An 18,355-nucleotide genomic window follows, 5' to 3' on the forward strand; every position below is an offset into this window, starting at 1 on the left:
GACCCGACGGCACGGCACGGCTCGGCCCGGCCCGGCTCGGCCCGGCCCCAGCCCCGCTCCCCCCGGAACACCCGGCCCGGAGCCCCCCGGAGCATCGCCCCCCGCCCGCGGCCCTACCTCTGGGCTGGGACATGGCGGCGGCCCCGCTGCGCCCGGGCAGAGCGCGGCGCCCGGCGGAGTGCGGCCCAGCGCGGCGGCCGCCGGGGAAGAGCCGCGGGGCGGGGCGACGGGCGGCAGGCTCCGCCCCCTCGCGTCGCGATTGGTCAGCGGCGGAGAGGAGGCGTGGCTAAGGCCTCCGCGGGAAGAGCTTCGCGGTTCTAGGGCACGGCTGTGATGGTGAAGTGAGTCGGGCGGGCGGGAGAGCGGAGCTGTCCGGCCACCGAGCTGTCCCCGCTGTCCCCGACACCGGCGTGACCCCGCCGCGGCACCCGCAGGGCAGAGGTGGCCCCAGAGGGTCCCCGGTCTGCGCCACGCGGCGCCCACAGGGGCACGGAGCGTGGGGGCAAGGTTGGTGCTGGACTGGGAGACTGGTGCTGTGCAGCTGAGACCGGCCCAGGTCATCACATCTGCCGTGGGTCCCCACTTCTGCACACCGGTCCCACCAGTGGGTCTGGCTGAAAAACCGATGGGGATTTATTCCTCTCTGAGTCACTGTGGTATCAATCCCTCCTAGCCCAGCAATGTGCCACGGCACATCCTGGGGCGAGGATGCTCTCCCAAACACCCGAGCTGGGCTGCAGAACGTAGCGGCTGAACAGGAGACGAGTGATGCAGTTGAACAAGCAAAAAGGAGAATACAAGTGCCATTTTCTGGCTGAAATTCCTAGCGTGATCCATACAGATACAAAGGAGGGGTTGGAGGGGCGGCAACTGCAGCCAGCCATGGTGAAATCACAGCTGGTCTGTCACAGTCCATTCTCAGCTTCGCCTTTTGCAGAGCATTTTGGATCAGTTTGAGGGCTGGAAAACCTGCCTCAAAACCAAACAGCTCAAGGGCATCACCGCAGGAGCGAAGGAGCTGGGCAGACCGGGGTCTGCATCTGTGCAGAGGACTGGTGCCTCAAACGGACCTGGAATGCAGCAGCGATGGCATAAGATCCGGCAGCTGCAAATTGAAGCTAGAAAAGTTCAAATGGGAAATAAATTACAGGTTTTTAATAGGGAGAGCAATTACCTTCCCAAGACAGGTAGTAGATTCACCACCTTTCAAGTCTTTCAACACAGGCGAGGAGTCTTTCTAAAAAAACTCTGCTCCAGTTCAACCACAGGGTTATTAGCTCTGATGCAAGAGCTGCAGATGTCACTGCCTGGGCTGGGCAAGCAGGAGGTGGGAGCAGAGTGGACCTTTCTGGCGTTCAGCCGTACAAATCTCTGAATCAACAGCTGGGTTTGAACTCCGGCCCGGCTGATCTGAGCGGGTTTGGGCTGGGCCGGTGCTCAGGTGCGAGATTCAGGGGGTGCCGCTGCAGGGCAGAGCATCGTTAGCACTTTTGCAAACGCGCAGCTGGACGTGGACCTGCGAGGACCGGTGGGACCGGCTTCCACACCCGCCCTCGGCGCTGGTGGCACCTGGGGTGTCGTTGCAAGCGCAGGGCACGACCCTGCTGTCCCCAAGCACATTGCATGCTACGCCATTCCTCCACCTGCATCCCCAGGCACGTCTGGAGATCGCTGTTGGCCCCGGCTGCAATTATAGGGGTGGATGAAACAGTCGCCTGGCTTATATTCACCCATCTTGAATCGCCAGGCACTTCACAAGCAGGGGTTTGTCACCTGCTCCAAGGCCTTCCAGTGCAGGAGCGCTGCAGAAGCACAAATGGAAATTTGGGTATGCTCGGAATCAAAATCCAACAGGGTGGGAAGGTGTGGGGCTAGGGAGGGAGCCCATGGACCTCCGTGGGCTGCAAGGAAGGGACCAGAGGCAGCATATGGTCACCTTCGCTTCAGTGGCAGGGTATGGGGGCCTCCTGAGAGCTCCTCTCCTTTTCTTCTGCAACCTCTCCGTGCCTGCCAGCATGGCTCCTTTTGCCTGCACCTCCTCTGTCTGCCCGAGCTGCTGTCATCGGACCAGCAGACTCTTTGCTGGAGAAATGTATCTGAAAGATTAGAGGCAGCTGTAATTGCTGGCCCAAGGCAGAGGGAATCATCACAGGCAAAGGCAGAACAAAGTGTCCCGGCAGAGCCTGAGTGCTCCCAGAACTTTCAACAAGGGTGCTGGATTTTTGGCACCCCTGGAAGGCCGCTCCGCGTTTCTAGGGTGCTGTAGGTAAACCTGTGGGTTTGCAGTCTCTGGAAGGAAAGCCCGACGGAGGGAGAGGGAGGGAGGGAAGCACCGGTGCGTCCCGGGGGCCAGATCTCATCGGGCACGCTGGGACCTTTGCTGCCGGCGCTCAGCACTCGACTCTTCAGTGCTGGCCCCTCGCTGCGGGCCTGCATCAGGCTTGGTTTGGAAATCCACCCACGGCAGGACAGGGCGTCCCCAGTGTCCCCAGCACAGCGATCGGGAGGATCATCGAGAGCAGCGGGGAGCCCCTCGCCTTTGTGCAAAACCTGCTTATCCTTTCCCCTCTCTCCTAAGGATTCCCAGCAAAGTGACTGACTTTCCCCCAAGCATCGCAGTGCCAGAGGGCACCAGTGCTGCCTCACAGCTCCAAACTGTGTGCAGGATTGGGCCCCTCTCTCCACCTGCCCCAGGCTCCCCCTTGGCCTTGGGCTTGTGCCACTCATTTTCCTCCCTGCAAAACTGCAGCTGTACTTGGACCAGCTGTTTGCAGCCTGTTTGCCTTCCTCTGCACTCCCCTGCTCCAGGTGTTTTGCTGTCTTTATCCTCCTGCACCGCCATACGGTGTGGGAGCACAGGTGGAGCAAAGGCTGCCAGGGAGGGGATGAGAAGAAGGATGGCATCTCACCACTTACATTTTCCAGTCTTTCGTAAAGGAGGAGGGTAACAAAGCCCTCTCCCCTAGCAGACACCTATTTCTGCGGGCCAGCGGGTGCTGCAGGTGCTCATGCTCAATGGGAGTCGGAGAGCGTGACCCCGATGGGCACAACACCAGCACCTGGCACCGGCACCCACCAATGGAGCAGCACAAACCAAATAAATCAAGTGACCTGATGAATTAATCAGCTGATGGACTCTAGCTCAGGGAGCAGGAGCCAAAGGGATGAGTAAACAAAGGCCAAGCTACACGAGACGGTATTTAGGTGCAGAGTAGGTGCCAGTGAACTATTATGAGTTCCAGATTAATTCTAGGTGTTGTTGCTTTTCCTGTTGCACAGCTACCCGCTGTGTAGCCGGTGTGCAGATGCCTCGGACAGGCTCAGCTCCTACCTCCGAGAGCTTTCGATTCACATATATTGAGGTGTTACTGCTACAGCTCCACAGGCATGGAGACAAACCCCCCTATTTTCTCCCCCAGTTTTGCACGTGGTGGACACACCGAAGTTATTGAGCAGACTCTGAGGTATACAAAGAAGCTTGAGTGTGGAAGCTCGAGTGTGGAAGCTCGAGTGCTTCTGTTTTTGAGGGTGCACTTAGTGCAACTGTCCCACAAACAGTGATTATGGCATGTGTCCCCCCCAGGCATCCGTGGTGTCCTGTGACAGCCCATGCACAAGGCTTCCTTTGCTTTTGGGACTGCTGGGACGAGCATCTTGAAGCTGGCTGTTCACACAGCAGTGTGGCATCACCCTGACAAGCCTCCTGGTGCTTTCTGGGGTTTTCTGTGCTGCAGGGTGATGGGACATGGCATCGCCCTGCAGTAGGGCACTGCCGGACCCGCCTGCCCCGGGAAAGGGCCTGCTCCTGGGGGGGCAGAGCATCACACGGGGGCCGTGACCTGGGGCTCCCACTGCACCCCGCAGTGTCAGCGCAGGGCACTGGCATCGCACCAGTGCACAAGCCCCGTGTGCTGGTTCAGTACCAGTACAACAGGGCAGTAACAGCGCAGCACCAGTACACTGGGGCAGAGAACCCAGTACACGGGCAGGGTATCCAGTACAGTAAGTAGAGCAGATGGCACAGTGGGGCAGTACCAGTGCTGGGCCCCAGCACAGTACCAGTAAGCCAGTACAGAGTACCTAGTGCAGGACCAGTAGAATCATAGAATCGTTAAGGTTGGAAAAGACCCTTAAGATCATCAAGTCCAACCGTTAACCTAGCACTGCCAAGTCCACCACTAAACCATGTCCCTAAGCACCACGTCTACCCGTCTTTTTAAATATCTCCAGGGACGGGGACTCAACCACTTCCCTGGGCAGCCTGCTCCAGTGCCTGACTACCCTTTCGGTGAAGAAGTTTTTCCTAATACCCAAGCTAAACCTCCCCTGGCGCAGCTTGAGGCCGTTTCCTCTCGTCCTGTCGTTTGTTACTTGGGAGAAGAGACCGACCCCCACCTCGCTACAACCTCCTTTCAGGTAGTTGTAGAGAGCAAGAAGGTCTCCCCTCAGCCTCCTCTTCTCCAGACTAAACAACCCCAGCTCCCTCAGCTGCTCCTCATAAGACTTGTGCTCTAGACCCTTCACCAGCTTCGTTGCCCTCCTCTGGACACGCTCCAGCACCTCCATGTCCTTCTTGTAGTGAGGGGCCCAACACTGAACACAGCACTCGAGGTGCGGCCTCACCAGTGCCCAGTACAGGGGCACTATCACCTCCCTGGTGCTGCTGGCCACACTATTCCTGATACAAGCCAGGATGCCATTGGCCCTCTTGGCCACCTGGGCACACTGCTGGCTCATGTTCAGGCGGCTGTCAACCAGCACCCCCAGGTCCTTTTCCAGACCACCAGTACAGGACCAGTACACCACGGCCGCACCAGCCCAGAGCACCAGGACGGAGCGCGCCATGGCCGGCTCGGCGGTGCGCTGCCCCTTTAAGAGCCGGACGTCTGTACCAAAACAAAACAGCGGCGCGGCCATTGGCTGGGGCGCGGGCACGTGGCGCACAGCTGGTTTCCTGCGGCCGCGCGCCGGTGGCAGCCCCGCGGCTCCCGCCGCCACGGCCCGGCCCGGCCCCGCCGCTCCCCCGCCGCCGCCCTCGGCGTTCCGGGGCGGGACCCGGCGCTGCCGGGGCTCCCTGTCGCCTGCGGCCCGGCCCTGCTCGGCCCGATCCGGCCATGGCGCACTCGGCACCGCTCGGCCTCCTGGAGCAGGGTTGCCCCATCCAGGTGGAGCACGATCGGAAGCGGCGGCAGTTCACCGTGCGGCTGAACGGTAAGGGACGGGCGCCCAGGGCTCTCCGGTACCCTCCCTGCTCCCCTCTGTGCCCGCTTCTACCTCCCCGGGGCCCCCAGTACCTACAGCCCCCCCCTTCCCCCCCCCACTTTCTCCCCCCCCCATTTTCTCCCCCTTCTCCCCCCCCATTTTTTCCCCTTTCCCCCCTCATAGCCCTCCTCTCTCCGTGCCCCGAGTGCTGCCGTGTCCCACGGCACCTTCCCTTGTACACCCTACCTTGCCACCGCGTCCCCCCACTGCGCCCCCCAATACCCTTCTGAGCCCCCCCCCCCCCCCCCTTCCCCAGTGCTCCTGGTTCCTGCTGGTGCCCCACATCCTTCCTGCCACCCTAAAAGCTGGGCCCAGGAGATCTGGGGGTCTTTTGGCTCCCTTGGTTGGTGTTGGGGTGTGGAGCCCCATGCTGGCCTGGGCAGGTTTTTGGGGGGACTAGCTGGGCCCCCCCTGGAGCAGGTGCCTTTGGATGATGTGGAGGTGCCATGCCGGGTTGGTGTGGGGACACGTGCCTCAGCATTTGAGCTGCTCAGTGGCTTTTCTGGTGGGATTCCTGCAGGGAAGCCCCCTGGGGATGTGGGCGGCCCATGGAGGCCCTGGCGCTGTGGGATCCTACCTGGTTGAGTAGGATCCACAGCATGGAGCCAGGCTGCCATGAGCATCTGTGGGACCAGGGCTGCAGAGATCTGGTGACGCAGTGACCCACCAACAGATCTGTCATGTATCAGGCAGAGCAAATAGAAAAGTAGGTGCCACTGACATTTCTTTATGGCACGCCGATTCCTTTCCAGCCATCCTCTTAATGGTTAATCCTAAATATTAAACAATCCCAATGTCTCTTCCCTGTCTGTTTGTCATGCCGAGAACCACTCTGGGGAAAACAGGCTGTCTTGCTGCCCTACAGAAATTGCAGGGTAGTTGCCTTTTTAAAAAAAAAAAAAAAAAAAAGGGTAGTTCAGAAATTATACAGACTGTAGGAGGCATTCTTAATAAAACAACAGGAATAGTCTGGATTTTATTTTAGACTTTTCTTCCCCCCCACCCCATTTTCATTTCAACCACTAATTACAAAGTGCAGGCTGGAGGCTCAGCGGTGGTGGAGCAAGGAAGGAGGAGACGTGTGTGCTGGGTGCGGAGAAAACAATTTCAGCAACTGCTTATTTCAAACAGAGAGAGATCAAACGAGGTCCCAGGTGACGGGTCCCCACTGCCATCATGAGAGCTGTAACACAGCGTTGTCGCTGTTGGCGAAGTTCATATGTGCATGAAAAAGAGGAGAGAGCTAAGGACCAACAGTTATTAGGGAAATGTAATCCTTTTATTGTGGTTTGCCGAATAAAACCTCTGCCAGCCACACCGTGGGCTGAGTAGCGTTTGGTGGCTGAGTGGGGATGAGTCGGGTCTGGAGAGGACAAACTTTGAGAGAATCAACTGTGGGACCCAATGGTGGGAGTCGTGTGTAAATCAACACAAATCCTCCTGCTTCAGGAGGGGACCACCGCGGTTCAGGGAAGCCATAGCCTTCCCCAGGGTTGTAGGTGGATTCCCGTGGTCAGGGTTGGTTTTTTTCTGGGTATTCAGGGAAACTGAACCCTTTTTTTGAGTTCATCACTGGCCACATAAGGAAGCCAAGCTGCACAGCGTCCTGGCGTGACGGTATTCCTGCCGCTGGGCTGACTAACATCCACTCAGGGCGGGTGATCCATCTCTGCTTCTTCTTGTTAGGCTTTTGTTGATAACAGCCAAGCCCTGGAAGGCGGGCAGAAGATAACCATCTCTGTGGGAGTGCGTGGCGGGGTGTTTGTTTATTTCCTGCACCGCTCTCTTCATCGCTCCCGCTTCTGGTGCAATGAGCATCAGTGATGCTGAATGCTCTGGCAGGTTTTCCCTGCTGCACACAGGGGAATGACAAGAAAAGGTCAGGCACAGATTTTAGCTTCAGTGTGACCCACCTGTCCCTCTGAGAGCACTTTTGTCCTGTGTTACTGCACTGTGGCAGAGATGAACAGCAGCCCATGGGGCGAACCTGCAGCTCGCCAGTGGGCTCCAGGGTCAGCTTGTCTCTGGTGTCTCGGTCCTCATTTCAGCTAGATGTTGAGTGTGGGTGACGCTCTGGGAAAACACAGGTGCATCGACCTTGTGGACCAAGGAGCCAGGCTTTGCTCATCTCCAGTAATAGCTGGTCTATGGGCTGATGGCTTGGTGGTTTACAGTAGCACGATGTTGGGTAGAAAACTTTCTGTGGTGATATTCTTATGAAAATTCCTGTAGCAAGAGGCCTGAGACACTGTAAAAGCTGTGAACTAGTTGTGAAAGTGTTTGTTTGCAGCATTGGCCTGTGTTTGCCTTTGTGCCCCCGTGTAACCTCCTGTCGGGACTCCCTCCTTGTATGCAAGAAAGATGAATTGCATTTGGTGTTTTCTGGGTTGCTCTGTCTTTCCCTACTCTGAGCCCTCGTTGCTGCACATGGCTCCTAAAACTCTGATAGAAACAGCTGCTTCACTTTAACACCTTCCCTTTTTGTTGCATCCCAAATACAGAAGCATTGAGAAGCTGAAAGTAAAGCTGATTATAACCAGACCTCCCCGAGCTTCGATATCCCTCTGAGAGGAGGGTAGAAAGAAGCCCAACTGGATTTGTAATCGGTTAAGATGTGACTAACAGCACGAGCTAGCCAGAAACCTCCTGATGCAGTGACTGTGTTAGAAAACATCAATTTGTCAAAGCTCAAAACTTCCATGGGAATCATATAGGCTGGTTTTGTCAGGAATAGTTGGGTGTTTTTTTGGATCCGAGAGAAAATTTCTGGTCAAAACAAGAAACCCAAAGAGACCCCCACCCCGAAGTAGTTGGCCGGTCATTCCAGCAGCTGGCACAGCTGCTTGGGGCACGGGAACAGCACTTTCAGCAGTGGCCTCTTTGACTTCTTGATACCTATCAAACACATCAGGCTCTCCAGTCGGGAGATGGGCTCACCGCAAGCACCGGCTGGCTCCAGTCCCTCAGGGATGCACGGGCTTCTTGCACGCCCACGCTCCCATTCATTCAATGTGTGGGTGCAGAAAGCCACGCTTCCCAAACCTCCCGCTCCTCCTCAGCTGGGTTTGGGCAGGATCCAGTGGCTGGAAGCTCCTGCTTTGCCTGCTGCTGATCTGAGTCTTGGGAGCTCCTTGTCAGGAGTCCAGGCTCGGGCGTATGAGGAAAACGGGAGCAGGTCGTGCCTTGGTGCTTTCCTCCCTGCCAGGGCAGATGCTTCCAGGAAGGGAAAGCTGCCGCGTTTGCAGTGGGGACAAAGGGATCTGGCCACTGCATCAAGATGTCCCCACTCTTCTCCCGTACCACAGTTGCCTTGAGAGAGCTCCTAAACAGGAAACTGCTTCAAACCAGAGTGCCCCCCCACTGCCACTCCTGCGAGCGAGGCCCCTTGGTGACGGTTGCGCCGTCTCCGCTTGGCGCTGTCTGTTGTGCTCTGTTTTGTTTTCTCTCCGTAGTAACGTGCCAGTGGCTCCCAGGGAGCAAGGCCAGCCCGTGGCGTGCAGAGAGCCCTGGCCTGGGATGCATGCGCTCCTCGGGACGTCTTGTCCTCTCGGCTCGCCCCACATGCAGCTTTCAGCGGCCACCTTTTGGCTCAGCAGCCAGAAGAGCTGAGCTGCCTCTGGGCTTTTGTGGGTCTGAGAGCGGGAAATGGGGCTGGTGTCTGCTCTCTTCCCCTCTTGCTCTTGGGGAATGGCTTTGCAGCAGTGGCCCAAGGAGGCTGGAGCTCCGGGGCTGCCTCCAAAGGCTGGTGAGCGCAGAAATTGGCCCACAGGCAGCAGCTGGGCCCCTGCCCTGCTCTGGTCCCAGGCACACAATGGTGTATTGTACGCTGGGGCCAGAACAGACGGACAGGGAGAAGGCCTCAGGCTGGGGGGACGGGTCCTGCTGTGCTGCCAGTGCTGCAGCATTCCCTCACCGGGCAGGTACCGTGCACGCCCCGGGAGAGGGGACCAGCGAAGGATGGGCTGGAGCAGGGTGCCTGTGTCTTCCCCAGCTCAGGGCTGGGGCCAGGCTCGCTCCTTGTTCCTCCAAGGCGCACGATCTGCCCGGCCTGGGGGCTCGTGTCTGGCTGTGCGGCTGAGCCTGCGGCGCAGGGGCCTCGTCTGCTGCCCAACGCGGTCCGCCCTGCTTGGGTGGAAGCTCTGTGCTGCTGTTCCCAGTGGAAACCCTCCATGGAGAGCAAGTTTAGACCTGATCTCTCTCCCACCTCCTGGAAAAGCTTCCCCTTCCCTGTGCACCCTGTGATTCGAGGGAGGGAGGGAGGGAGGGCTGGGGACCAGCTGTGCTGCCATTGCTGCCATTTTCATTGCGCAGCCTCTTCTTACTCCTCTTTCTTGCTGTGCTGATTTGCATTGACTCAGACTTCCTCGCTCACAGTGTCCTCAAAGCCAAGGCGCTGTGCAGGGGAGTGTCTACAAGTCAAATATCATGATCAGGCTCACGGGGCACTGCTCAGGCCAGCCGACACCTGAGCCTGTTTTGCCAAGCTCTGTCTCTGCAGGCCGATAAAATCCCTGCCCCAAAGTCTAAGGGGGCGAGGCAGGCGGGAGGCTGGCTTGCGGCATCCCTCTTTTGCCATGTTTTGGTGTGGTTTCTGCTTGCATGCCCTCTCTTCAGGGGGGATTGAGACAAGCTGGGGCTGGGCTGCTCCTGCAAGGGGTCAGCGCTGCTTCCAGCTCCCCCAGTTTTGCAGTGTTTCCTTCGCTGGGGGCAGCCCCCCACACCCAAGGTACGTAGCAGCAAGGCTTCTTCCAGCACTGTTACTGCAGCAATGTGCCTCTGCTCCCCCATCTCCTCCCTCTGGCCCTGGGGAGGCTTTTTGGTGGGAAAACAAGGGTTATGCCTGGAGCTGCTCACGGGGAACCCAGGAACAGTCATGGCTTGGGGGTACAGCCTGCTTCACTCTGCTTTTCCCAGAGGCCCTGGGCCACGGTGAGGATGGTGTGGAGAGGCTGTGCAGAGCAGCTGTTTTTGAAGGAAAGAGGCTTTCTGCCAGATGATCCTTTCCCTCCCTTTATGAGCTGTTGGCCACCTTCAGCCTCTGTCAGTAGAGGAATAGGGATCTCGATCTCCAGGAGAGGCTGTTCCTGCAGGACCTGTGCTGTGAGCCAGCGTCACCGTGGAGGCAGGGCTGCCGTGAGTGCACAGCCTGACTGTAGACAGTGGAGAATCTGGGCGGGATGCTGTCTCACAAGACTGAAATCCTTTTGGATCCTGGCTTGTTTCTCCTTTGTTGATCAGGGCTTTTTCCCACCTCCAGCCCTGGTGGCAGTGCAGTCCCATGAATCCACCTGTGCCCAGCTATGGGTTTGGCTTCACATGCTTTTGTCTGGAGGGGCCCCAGGGTGTATTTGCGGTGACCTTTAAGCATAACCACTCACCTCTGGCTGTCCGCCTCCGTCAGCTCCTCTTGCAGCCTGGTTGCTCAGTTTGTGGCTCTGCATCACCCACCATCCTGCAGCAGGGAGCTGGAGACAAGGGACCAGGAGCTGCTCAGCATAGCCCAGCCCGGCCCCGGGGCTGCGCAGGAGTGGGGACGCAGCAGTGGTCTCCTCCCAAGCCGTTGGTGTCACCTGCAGGGCCTGCAGGGGTGTTTTTCTGAACTGGGACCAGTTTCCCACAGTGTTGGCAGCACTGGCTTTCTCTGCAGAGCCTGTTGTAAAATCCTTTGGGCTCTGTGTGTGTTCATCTGTGTGCTAGTGGCACCCTGCAGCTCCCGTCCTGGCTGGGGTTTTGTGGTGCTACTCCAATACAGGAAATATCGAGGGAAAGTCTGTCCAGGGCAGATCTGAGATTCTTCAAACACTGCATCATCTTCTGGTTTAAAACATATTTTTGTGGGTGATACTTCTATACAGATCATGTATAAATATAATGTATAAAAGTATATTTAAAAAACAAAACAAAACAATCTTTTGCTCTGTCATCACTTAGAGAAGGATTTAATTTTGAACTTATCAAAGCTTCAGACAGAGTCTATGGAAAATTTTGGCCTGGGAGGAAAGCAGAGTGGAAGGTCTGGAGCATGTGAAAGCTACCGTTATAAGAGCATTTTACAGCCTTCGGTGGTGCCAGCTCTGCCAGTAGCACCTCTAAGAGAGTTGCTGCTGAATGTGTCACTTCTGATGCAAGGGTGAGGGCACCCAGCTTTGCCTGTGCCCTGACCTGGGCGGGCTTTCTCTCGAGTGAGACAGGTCTGTGCTGCTGGGGAAGAGCTCAGCTTTGTAGCTGCTCCCTTGGCTCTTGGCTTTGTTTGGATGCCTGGATCCACACAGGAAAATGCTGCGGTTCTCCGTTTTTTCCCCTGCAAGGATTTGCAGCTATAAAATGGGGCTGTAGGATCTCATCTGCACTGGTCTTGCTAACGGGGAAGAGGCGAGCACCCCTTCAGCCCCTTCCCCACCCCATTACCTCTGCCTGTCCCAGCGGTTCACCCCAAACCCTCTGTCCCGAGACAGAGAGGGGAGTCTGGGATCTGTAAGGAGACTAAAAGAGCTTGGCTTTTTGGCGAACTAGAGGCTGAGAGGGGCAGGATGGATGCCTGTAAATTCTTGGGGGGATGGCAGGGAGGGAAATTATTTCTGTCCACCCAAGAACGAGCAGGTAGAAACCAGCAGGAATAAACTCAGGCTGGAAATGCGAAGGTTTCCATCCGATGTAGGAGGATTGAATCTCTGCCTGAAAGGAGCAGGAACAAAAACTTGAGCTGCTTCTCTTGAAATGCAAAATTCAAATGGTCTCATTTCTAGTGCCTCTCAAATACAGGGATCAGGGGAACTGGGCTGGGGTTGTCAGCTGAAATGCAATAAAATAAAGCGTATTGAGCTCAGTTAAAGCATATAGTAAATGCAGGTGAACCCTGTGGCCCTTCATCCTCCAATAACCATTGGAGGGAAAGGAAAGGTTTCCATTATTTTAATTGAGCTTGTCTCTTTGACTGGAAGCTTGCATTTCTGAAACTCACTTTTAAATGCAGAAACCCTCTAGAAATGAAATGTTTGCTTTTGTGTTGAAGACAGAAGCTCAGGTTCTGCAGATGAAGCTGGAGGGGTGTTATTAGCTCTCCTCTGATTTACATGTGTGCTGAAACTTCTTTTTTCCTGTAACTGAACTGCTGTGAGAAAGGTCAGGGTGTCGCAACAGGAAGCCTCTATGTGTGTGTGCACGTAAATGTGTGTGCACAATCCCCCTTGCACGCCTGTGTGCGCTTTCCTGTGTGTTTGTGGGATTCACCTCTCCCAGCATCTTCCCCAAAATGTGTCTGTCCAAATGCTGCAACACCAGGCCAAGAAATCTTGTCCTGTGTTACATGCCACGACAAAAACCTGTGCTGTAGAGAGAAAGGAATTGGCTGTTACCTGGGTCAGCTTTGTCCTGTTCTTCCCCCTCCTCTTTTTGCTCACTCCCGCATGAACACATCCCACCCCTCCCCACCAGCTGCTTTCCTACCCTAAATGTGTTGTGTTGGCACGTTGGCCCTTGATTCCGGGCTGGATAGAAAAGGTCCAGGGGCTTGGAAAAGCCAAGCAGATCTGCCTCTGCTTGCCCCTCGGCGGGGGGGAACCAACAGGGACATCCAAGTGTCACTGAAAGCAAAATCTCTGCTGAGACTTTCCACTGCGTGAGCCCACCCAGCACCACAGCCGTTCCCATGGGTGCGTGGAGCCGTGCGAGGGCTGTTTTAGCAGTCCCAAAGCTACCTGTCCCCAGCTGTGGGCTCCCTGGGGAACAGCTCCATCCGACGGCAGGCCGGGAGCCTGGGGTTCCCTGGGGACATCCCGCACCTTACCCCTTTCCCACATCCCCCAGGTTGCCACGACAAGGCGGTGCTGCTCTATGAATATGTGGGGAAGCGGATTGTGGACTTGCAGCACACGGAAGTACCAGACGCCTATCGAGGGAGAGGAATAGCCAAGCACCTCGCGAAGGTACGGCCCCAGCCACCCCTTCTCCCCTGGGCAGAAGCTGTTGCTGTCCCAGCTGTGGCTAGAGACCCTGGCTGAAGCAAGGCCCCATTGCATTGGTGTTGCACGCATGCCCCATGGGAACCATCCCTGCTCTGATGGGAGACAGGAGCAGCTGGCGGGGCAGATGGAAATCTATGGTCAGATATTCCTGTTTCTGGTGGTGAGAGGGGCTGGGTGAGTTCCAGCACGTCCAGCCGCTCGCCCAGGGTCAGCCTCTTCCTCTTCGCAGCAAACAGCCCTCGTGCCCATCTTGGAGGGGCTGATGCAGTGCCTCTCCTGGGGGTTGGACCCCCTCATCTCAAAGCTTCAAGGCCCTCATGAGCCCTTTTCCTGCCTTGGGCCCTGCTTTTGAGGCCCACAGTCATGCAGGGAAAGCTGAGGAGTCGCGAGCAGAGTGGTGGGGGTGACTCTGGGGTGATGCTTTGGGATTACAGCTGCTCCCTAGCCCTGTAAGCCAGGGCAAATGGGTGACAAAAGTGGCCTTCACGTGATGTGGCTGGGTCACCCACAATGCAGCATCCACCAGGCTGGATGCATTGAGGGTTACCTGGGGGTTCCCTGCACACCTCTGGTTCAACTGGGGATGCTGTGGCAGGACGGCCATCCTTTCCCCCCAGCTGCCTCGTGCAGGGGGTATGTGAGGGCAACCTGCCATTTCTCCCAGCTGCATGGGGGCGTACGTGAGTCCAGACCCCCGGGATGTTTCAGAGGAGAGCATAGGCTGGAGGTGCTGGTTGTAACCCATCTGTCGTCTCTGGTTGGTTGCAGGCAGCCCTGGACTTTGTGGTGGAGGAGGACCTGAAAGCTCACCTGACGTGCTGGTACATTCAGAAATACGTCAAGGAGAACCCGCTGCCGCAGTACCTGGAACACTTGCAGCCTTAAGGCAGGACAGCTCTGACACCAGTGCACCTGTCCCTGACTGTTCAATGCGGCCTTTGCTTCTCTGCGGTCTCAGGAAACCCCCCTCCCACACTCACAATTCCCAGTTTTTTAAGCACATCCATGTGGTGCATGAGTGTGGGCACGACCTCCTCCTCTCTGCCCACGTGTGAGCATGGCTACAGCCCCTGGGCCAGGCTGGCTGTGGGCACACGTGGTGTCCCCCAGTGCTCTTCTTCCCAAGCCAGGGGGTGGAAGAGAATGATTTTTCCACCAAACTCCATCACAAGACCAGGGGATGACTTGCTCTGCGCCTCATCCTCTCCCTTCCACTTGGTGACAGCTGTGAACTTGCTGGGGGATGTTGGTTAGGGGGGGTTGTGGAGTACCAGCCCCCTTTTCCTCTCGGCAGCTGGCGAGATGCTGTGGATTAAGCCTTGTGGGACAGAGGGAGGTGCTGGAGGAGGCCCAGCCCCATGGCAGGTTCATCCCCTGCAGCATCTGCTGGGCGCGGAGCCTTGCCCAAGCCCACATGGAGTACTGCTGAGAACATGGGGGCTATGGTGGTGCCTCGGGGGCTTTGGTGCACTGGCTGTGGAGACACTGGGATGGTGATGCCTTTGAGCCTAGAGACAGGAGCCGTGCGAGGAGCAGGCTTCAGCTGTGGGGGCTGCGGCAGAGCGTATGCAGCGTGAGCGTGCAGGGGAAGAAAGGTGGCTGAGTTGTAGGCACTGCTCCCTGGAGATGCCAGCTCCTGCCCAGCCGTCTGTACATAGCCCCGCCGTGGCATCCCTGCAGGGTTGTGAGCCGTTGTTCCTTTCTCTGCTCCCTGCTATCGGTGTTGTCTGTGTTGTTGTGGACACAGCCTGCTCAGGAGATGAGCACCAGCCCCAATGGCCAGCCCTGGCCTAAGCAATGAGGGGACATCCCATGCTTTTGCAGGCACCAGGGTGATTTCCTGCAGCTGAAGAGGAAAGCTCCCCCATCTTCCTCAACTCCAGCCCTGCACTCCCGTGTGTGCTCCAGATCGTAAGGCCTGAGCCGTCATCACGTCCTGAGAGCGTTGGTGGTAAGGCCTCCGGGACCTGGTCCTGGCCTATCTCCAGGGCTCGACGCTAGAGCCGCCTGCCTCCGCCTGGATGTTGATCACTTCTCCTTATAGCCTTTGGAAGGAAGCCCTGGCTCAGGGCATTACCTGTCGTCTGCTCACTGGCCTCCTTGCAGTTCCAAGCCCTGGGCACTGGCAGCATCGTGGGGTCCTCAGCCAGCAGCAGGAACACCCTCTCATCATGCTGTTACCTCCGCAGATGATGACCTCATAGTGCAGCTCAGCATTGGCGCAGTCGGATGTAGAGGTAACGCTGTGATGGCAGGGCACTGCCTGCCTCCAGCTTGCTGCCTGTCCCGCCTCGCCCAGGCTTTCCAGGACCTGAGCTAGATCCCAGAGCATCTCCCCCTGAGCTCTCAGGATTTTGTGGTGCCCCAGGGCTGGGCTGCAGTGGGGGAGATGGTGCTGCCGGCACGCCAGCCCTGAGCAGCTGCTGGAGGCTGCAGCCAGGCAGAACGAGCTAAAGAGCCTTTCACCTGGAGGCTAAATCTAGACCTAGCTTATCTCTCAGCAGGGACTAAAGTTTACAATCTGTGCCACGGACCGAATGAAGCCCCGGCCAAGAGGCAGCTCAGTCCTCTCCCAGAGCCCAGTGCAAAGGCAAAAGCTCCTACAACCTTCTCTCCTGGTTGGGTTGGTCAGAGATGGAGAACCTGTGCCTGATCTTCAGCCAGGGAGGCCCTGAGCTGTTCCTCCCGGCCACTGGCTCGAGGCGAAGCCCTGCCACCTGCCTGTGCTTGCGGGCTGCCCACCGCCAACATAACGCAGCCCTCTGCCCGCAGGCTTGAGTAAAACCTCCCAAACTCAACTCCATCCCTGCCCTGCCACGCCACAGGCTGTGAGACCCCTGCCTGTGTCCACCACCTGCCTGGGGAGGGACCTCTGTCCGGTGGCAGACCCATCTCCGTCTCGTGCTGCTCAGGAAAGGCATCGGGCTCAGCCCTGCTGCTGCCTCCTGCTTCACTCTTGCTGCCTATTTCAGCCTGTCTGCAACCTTGAGGATGGCTTAGAGGGACTGGGAAAGGGTCGCAGGTAACGAACTAAAGAAAAGGGGCTCAAGAAGAAATCTGGGCTGCTAAATGTTCACTCTTTAACATGCAAAACACACCTCAACATCTAGTCACAGGAGCAAGGCTGGCTCTGTTATAGCCAAGTGATGACAGAACCGTCCCTGCTCTTGATCTCAAGGTGAAGCTGAACCGTCTCCTCTCCTGCAAGCCAAGATAAGACACTGTCATATCTTTGTCACAGTGGGGCTGGGTGCTTGGAAGAGATGTGTGCCTGGTTGCCTCGTGGGAGCAATAGTGTGAGCCCAGCACTGCAAGCCTCTGCCCTGGTTTTGTGCTCATTTCCACTGTGTGACAGTTCCCAGAAGTACCCCGTCATGTCCGCTGCATGAGAGCAGCTCGCTGGAGGGTGTGCTGTGGTCGCTGCACCGGCAGGGTCCCAGCATCCAAGTCCAGTCCTGGAGCCCTTCGTGCTGCTCTGGCAGGAACCTCATGCTTCCTGGCGCTGGATCACAAGTGGCAATCGCTGCCTTAAATCAGGCACCGCACACAGTTTTGCTGCTGCTTCCCTTCGAGGTGCTACAATCCCTCCGGTGTCTGACCTGACGGAGAGGTGTGCCAGTGTCCGTGCCAACCGTTTCACTGCTGTACCCATCCTCCACCCTGGCCTTCCCTTCCCTGTGGTCTTTGATGTCAGCGAATAGCAATACCCACAGGTCACCAGTGATGCCGTGGTCCACGGTGCTCCTGTGATCTGGCACTGCTGGGTGGGGGATGACTCGGGGTCCCTCGGCGCTGGGCAGCCCTTCCACCAGCCACCCTTTCCCAGCTGGTCTCTGCAGGAAGGAGCTTTGAGTCCTGCACTGCCCCTTGGTGCTGACTAAGCCTGGAGGAGTTGGGGATCCTGGACTCTCTCTGGCGACGGGACTGTGGAAGTGGTTTGGTTGAATATTGAGGTCCCCAAACCCATTTGAACTACAGACCTTGGTGGGTGGGGAAATGCAGATTGCTGTCAAACCTGCTTCCACATCACCCAACTTGAAACACCCCTATCCCTTCTCTGCTTTCCAGCATTGTCTTCCTCTGTCCAAGGTTTCCATTCTGTTGAATTCGGTGGTTACAATGTGCCTTTCCTTCTCAGGACCTGTTACAAATGACCTTTCTGCTTTTGTTTATGTCTAACATTTATCTTTATCCCTCCCTCTGTCATACTATAAAACATGAACATATTGCATGGAATACAATACAATAAAAAGTGTGGCTTAACTGACCCGCAGTGGTTCGCTGTGCTGCGCTTGGTGGGAGGCAGGAGGAGGTGCCCACAGAACCAGGGGACCTCGGGCATCCCCAGCTCTGTCACTGCTGGGCTGGGTCACTTCAGCAGAGAGCCTGTTTCACAGGTCCTGTCAAACAACTCTGCTCTCCAGTCCGTGTCCAGGCTATGATTTTTGCTGTCTTGTTGCGTATTTATTTTCTACATAAATGTAAACAATATTTTTCTCATCCCCAAAAAACATGTCCTCTAACAAATCTAACCCCAAATCTCTTGGACAGTAACCACCATGCATCTGTCAGTGTCTTGGAGAAGGTGAGGGAAAAGGCAAAAGTTGGCAAATCTGCACATTGGTGTACTCAGCAGCTACTCTCCTACTGCCTAGCCTTCCCCTCCAAAAAATGGAGAAAATGCTACTTCTCTCTCTCATGAGGAAGAGGACCTTGTGCAAGAAGAACCCCATCCAGGTGGTGAGGATTTTGGAGGGTCCATAAGACCCTCACTAGGTTCAGGACAAATGAGTCTTGGTCCCAGGGCTAGTGTTGGCCACAGCTCCCCCTGACTTGCCACCAGCCACTCATGTCTCTTCATCACCTAACCTGGATGCTACCAGCATCACCCTTCTCCCATCACGGAGCACCTCGGAGCCAGATCCCAGGTGAGCCCAGCATGCTCCCATTGCAAATGAACAGGGAGGCGTGGGCTGAAGCTACTGAAATGCAGCTTCGGGTGAGCAGGCACTCAACGTTTGTGTTCATCACTTTAAGATGTTTGAAAACATTAAGTCACAAAAACATTTAAATAGGCAGGCAGTTGTTCCCTGCTGTCCTTGTCCAGAGCAAGGCAGGCGGGCAGGTGA

The 18,355-nt window shown here is 56.7% G+C and overlaps 2 protein-coding genes across 3 annotated transcripts in view; one reads left to right on the forward strand and one right to left on the reverse strand.

The window, feature by feature from the left end:
• Positions 1-191, reverse strand: part of MAP2K3 (mitogen-activated protein kinase kinase 3) — a 34,924-nt gene extending 34,733 nt beyond the window's left edge. The window contains exon 1 of the mRNA XM_082314650.1: positions 118-191. Within this exon, the coding sequence (XP_082170776.1) occupies positions 118-133 (16 nt within the window). The 5' untranslated portion in view covers positions 134-191. The remainder of the gene's footprint in view (positions 1-117) is intronic.
• Positions 192-5,014: 4,823 nt separating this feature from the next.
• NATD1 (N-acetyltransferase domain containing 1) lies at positions 5,015-17,480 on the forward strand. Of its 2 annotated transcripts, XM_082313563.1 has the most exons (4): positions 5,015-5,211; positions 13,069-13,187; positions 13,995-14,112; positions 15,051-17,480. In XM_082313563.1, the coding sequence occupies exons 1-3, from the start codon at positions 5,115-5,117 to the stop codon at positions 14,109-14,111; spliced, it is 333 nt and encodes a 110-aa protein (XP_082169689.1). In that variant the 5' UTR covers positions 5,015-5,114; the 3' UTR covers position 14,112; positions 15,051-17,480. The 2 variants fall into 2 exon arrangements, with proteins under 2 accessions (XP_082169689.1, XP_082169688.1); XM_082313562.1 differs by having other exon boundaries at positions 13,995-17,480.
• Positions 17,481-18,355: the final 875 nt, after the last annotated feature.

This window comes from Platalea leucorodia, assembly GCF_965183815.1.
Source record: "Platalea leucorodia genome assembly, chromosome: 5".
Classification (NCBI taxonomy): Eukaryota; Metazoa; Chordata; class Aves; order Pelecaniformes; family Threskiornithidae; genus Platalea; species Platalea leucorodia.

Excerpts from the sequence above, each read along its gene's own strand:
- NATD1 (XM_082313562.1), top strand. The coding sequence starts at position 5,115 with ATGGCGCACTCGGCACCGCTCGGCCTCCTGGAGCAGGGTTGCCCCATC. Across the intron at positions 5,212-13,068 it reads GTTCACCGTGCGGCTGAACG|GTTGCCACGACAAGGCGGTG; the intron begins GTAAGGGACGGG and ends CACATCCCCCAG. Across the intron at positions 13,188-13,994 it reads TAGCCAAGCACCTCGCGAAG|GCAGCCCTGGACTTTGTGGT; the intron begins GTACGGCCCCAG and ends GGTTGGTTGCAG.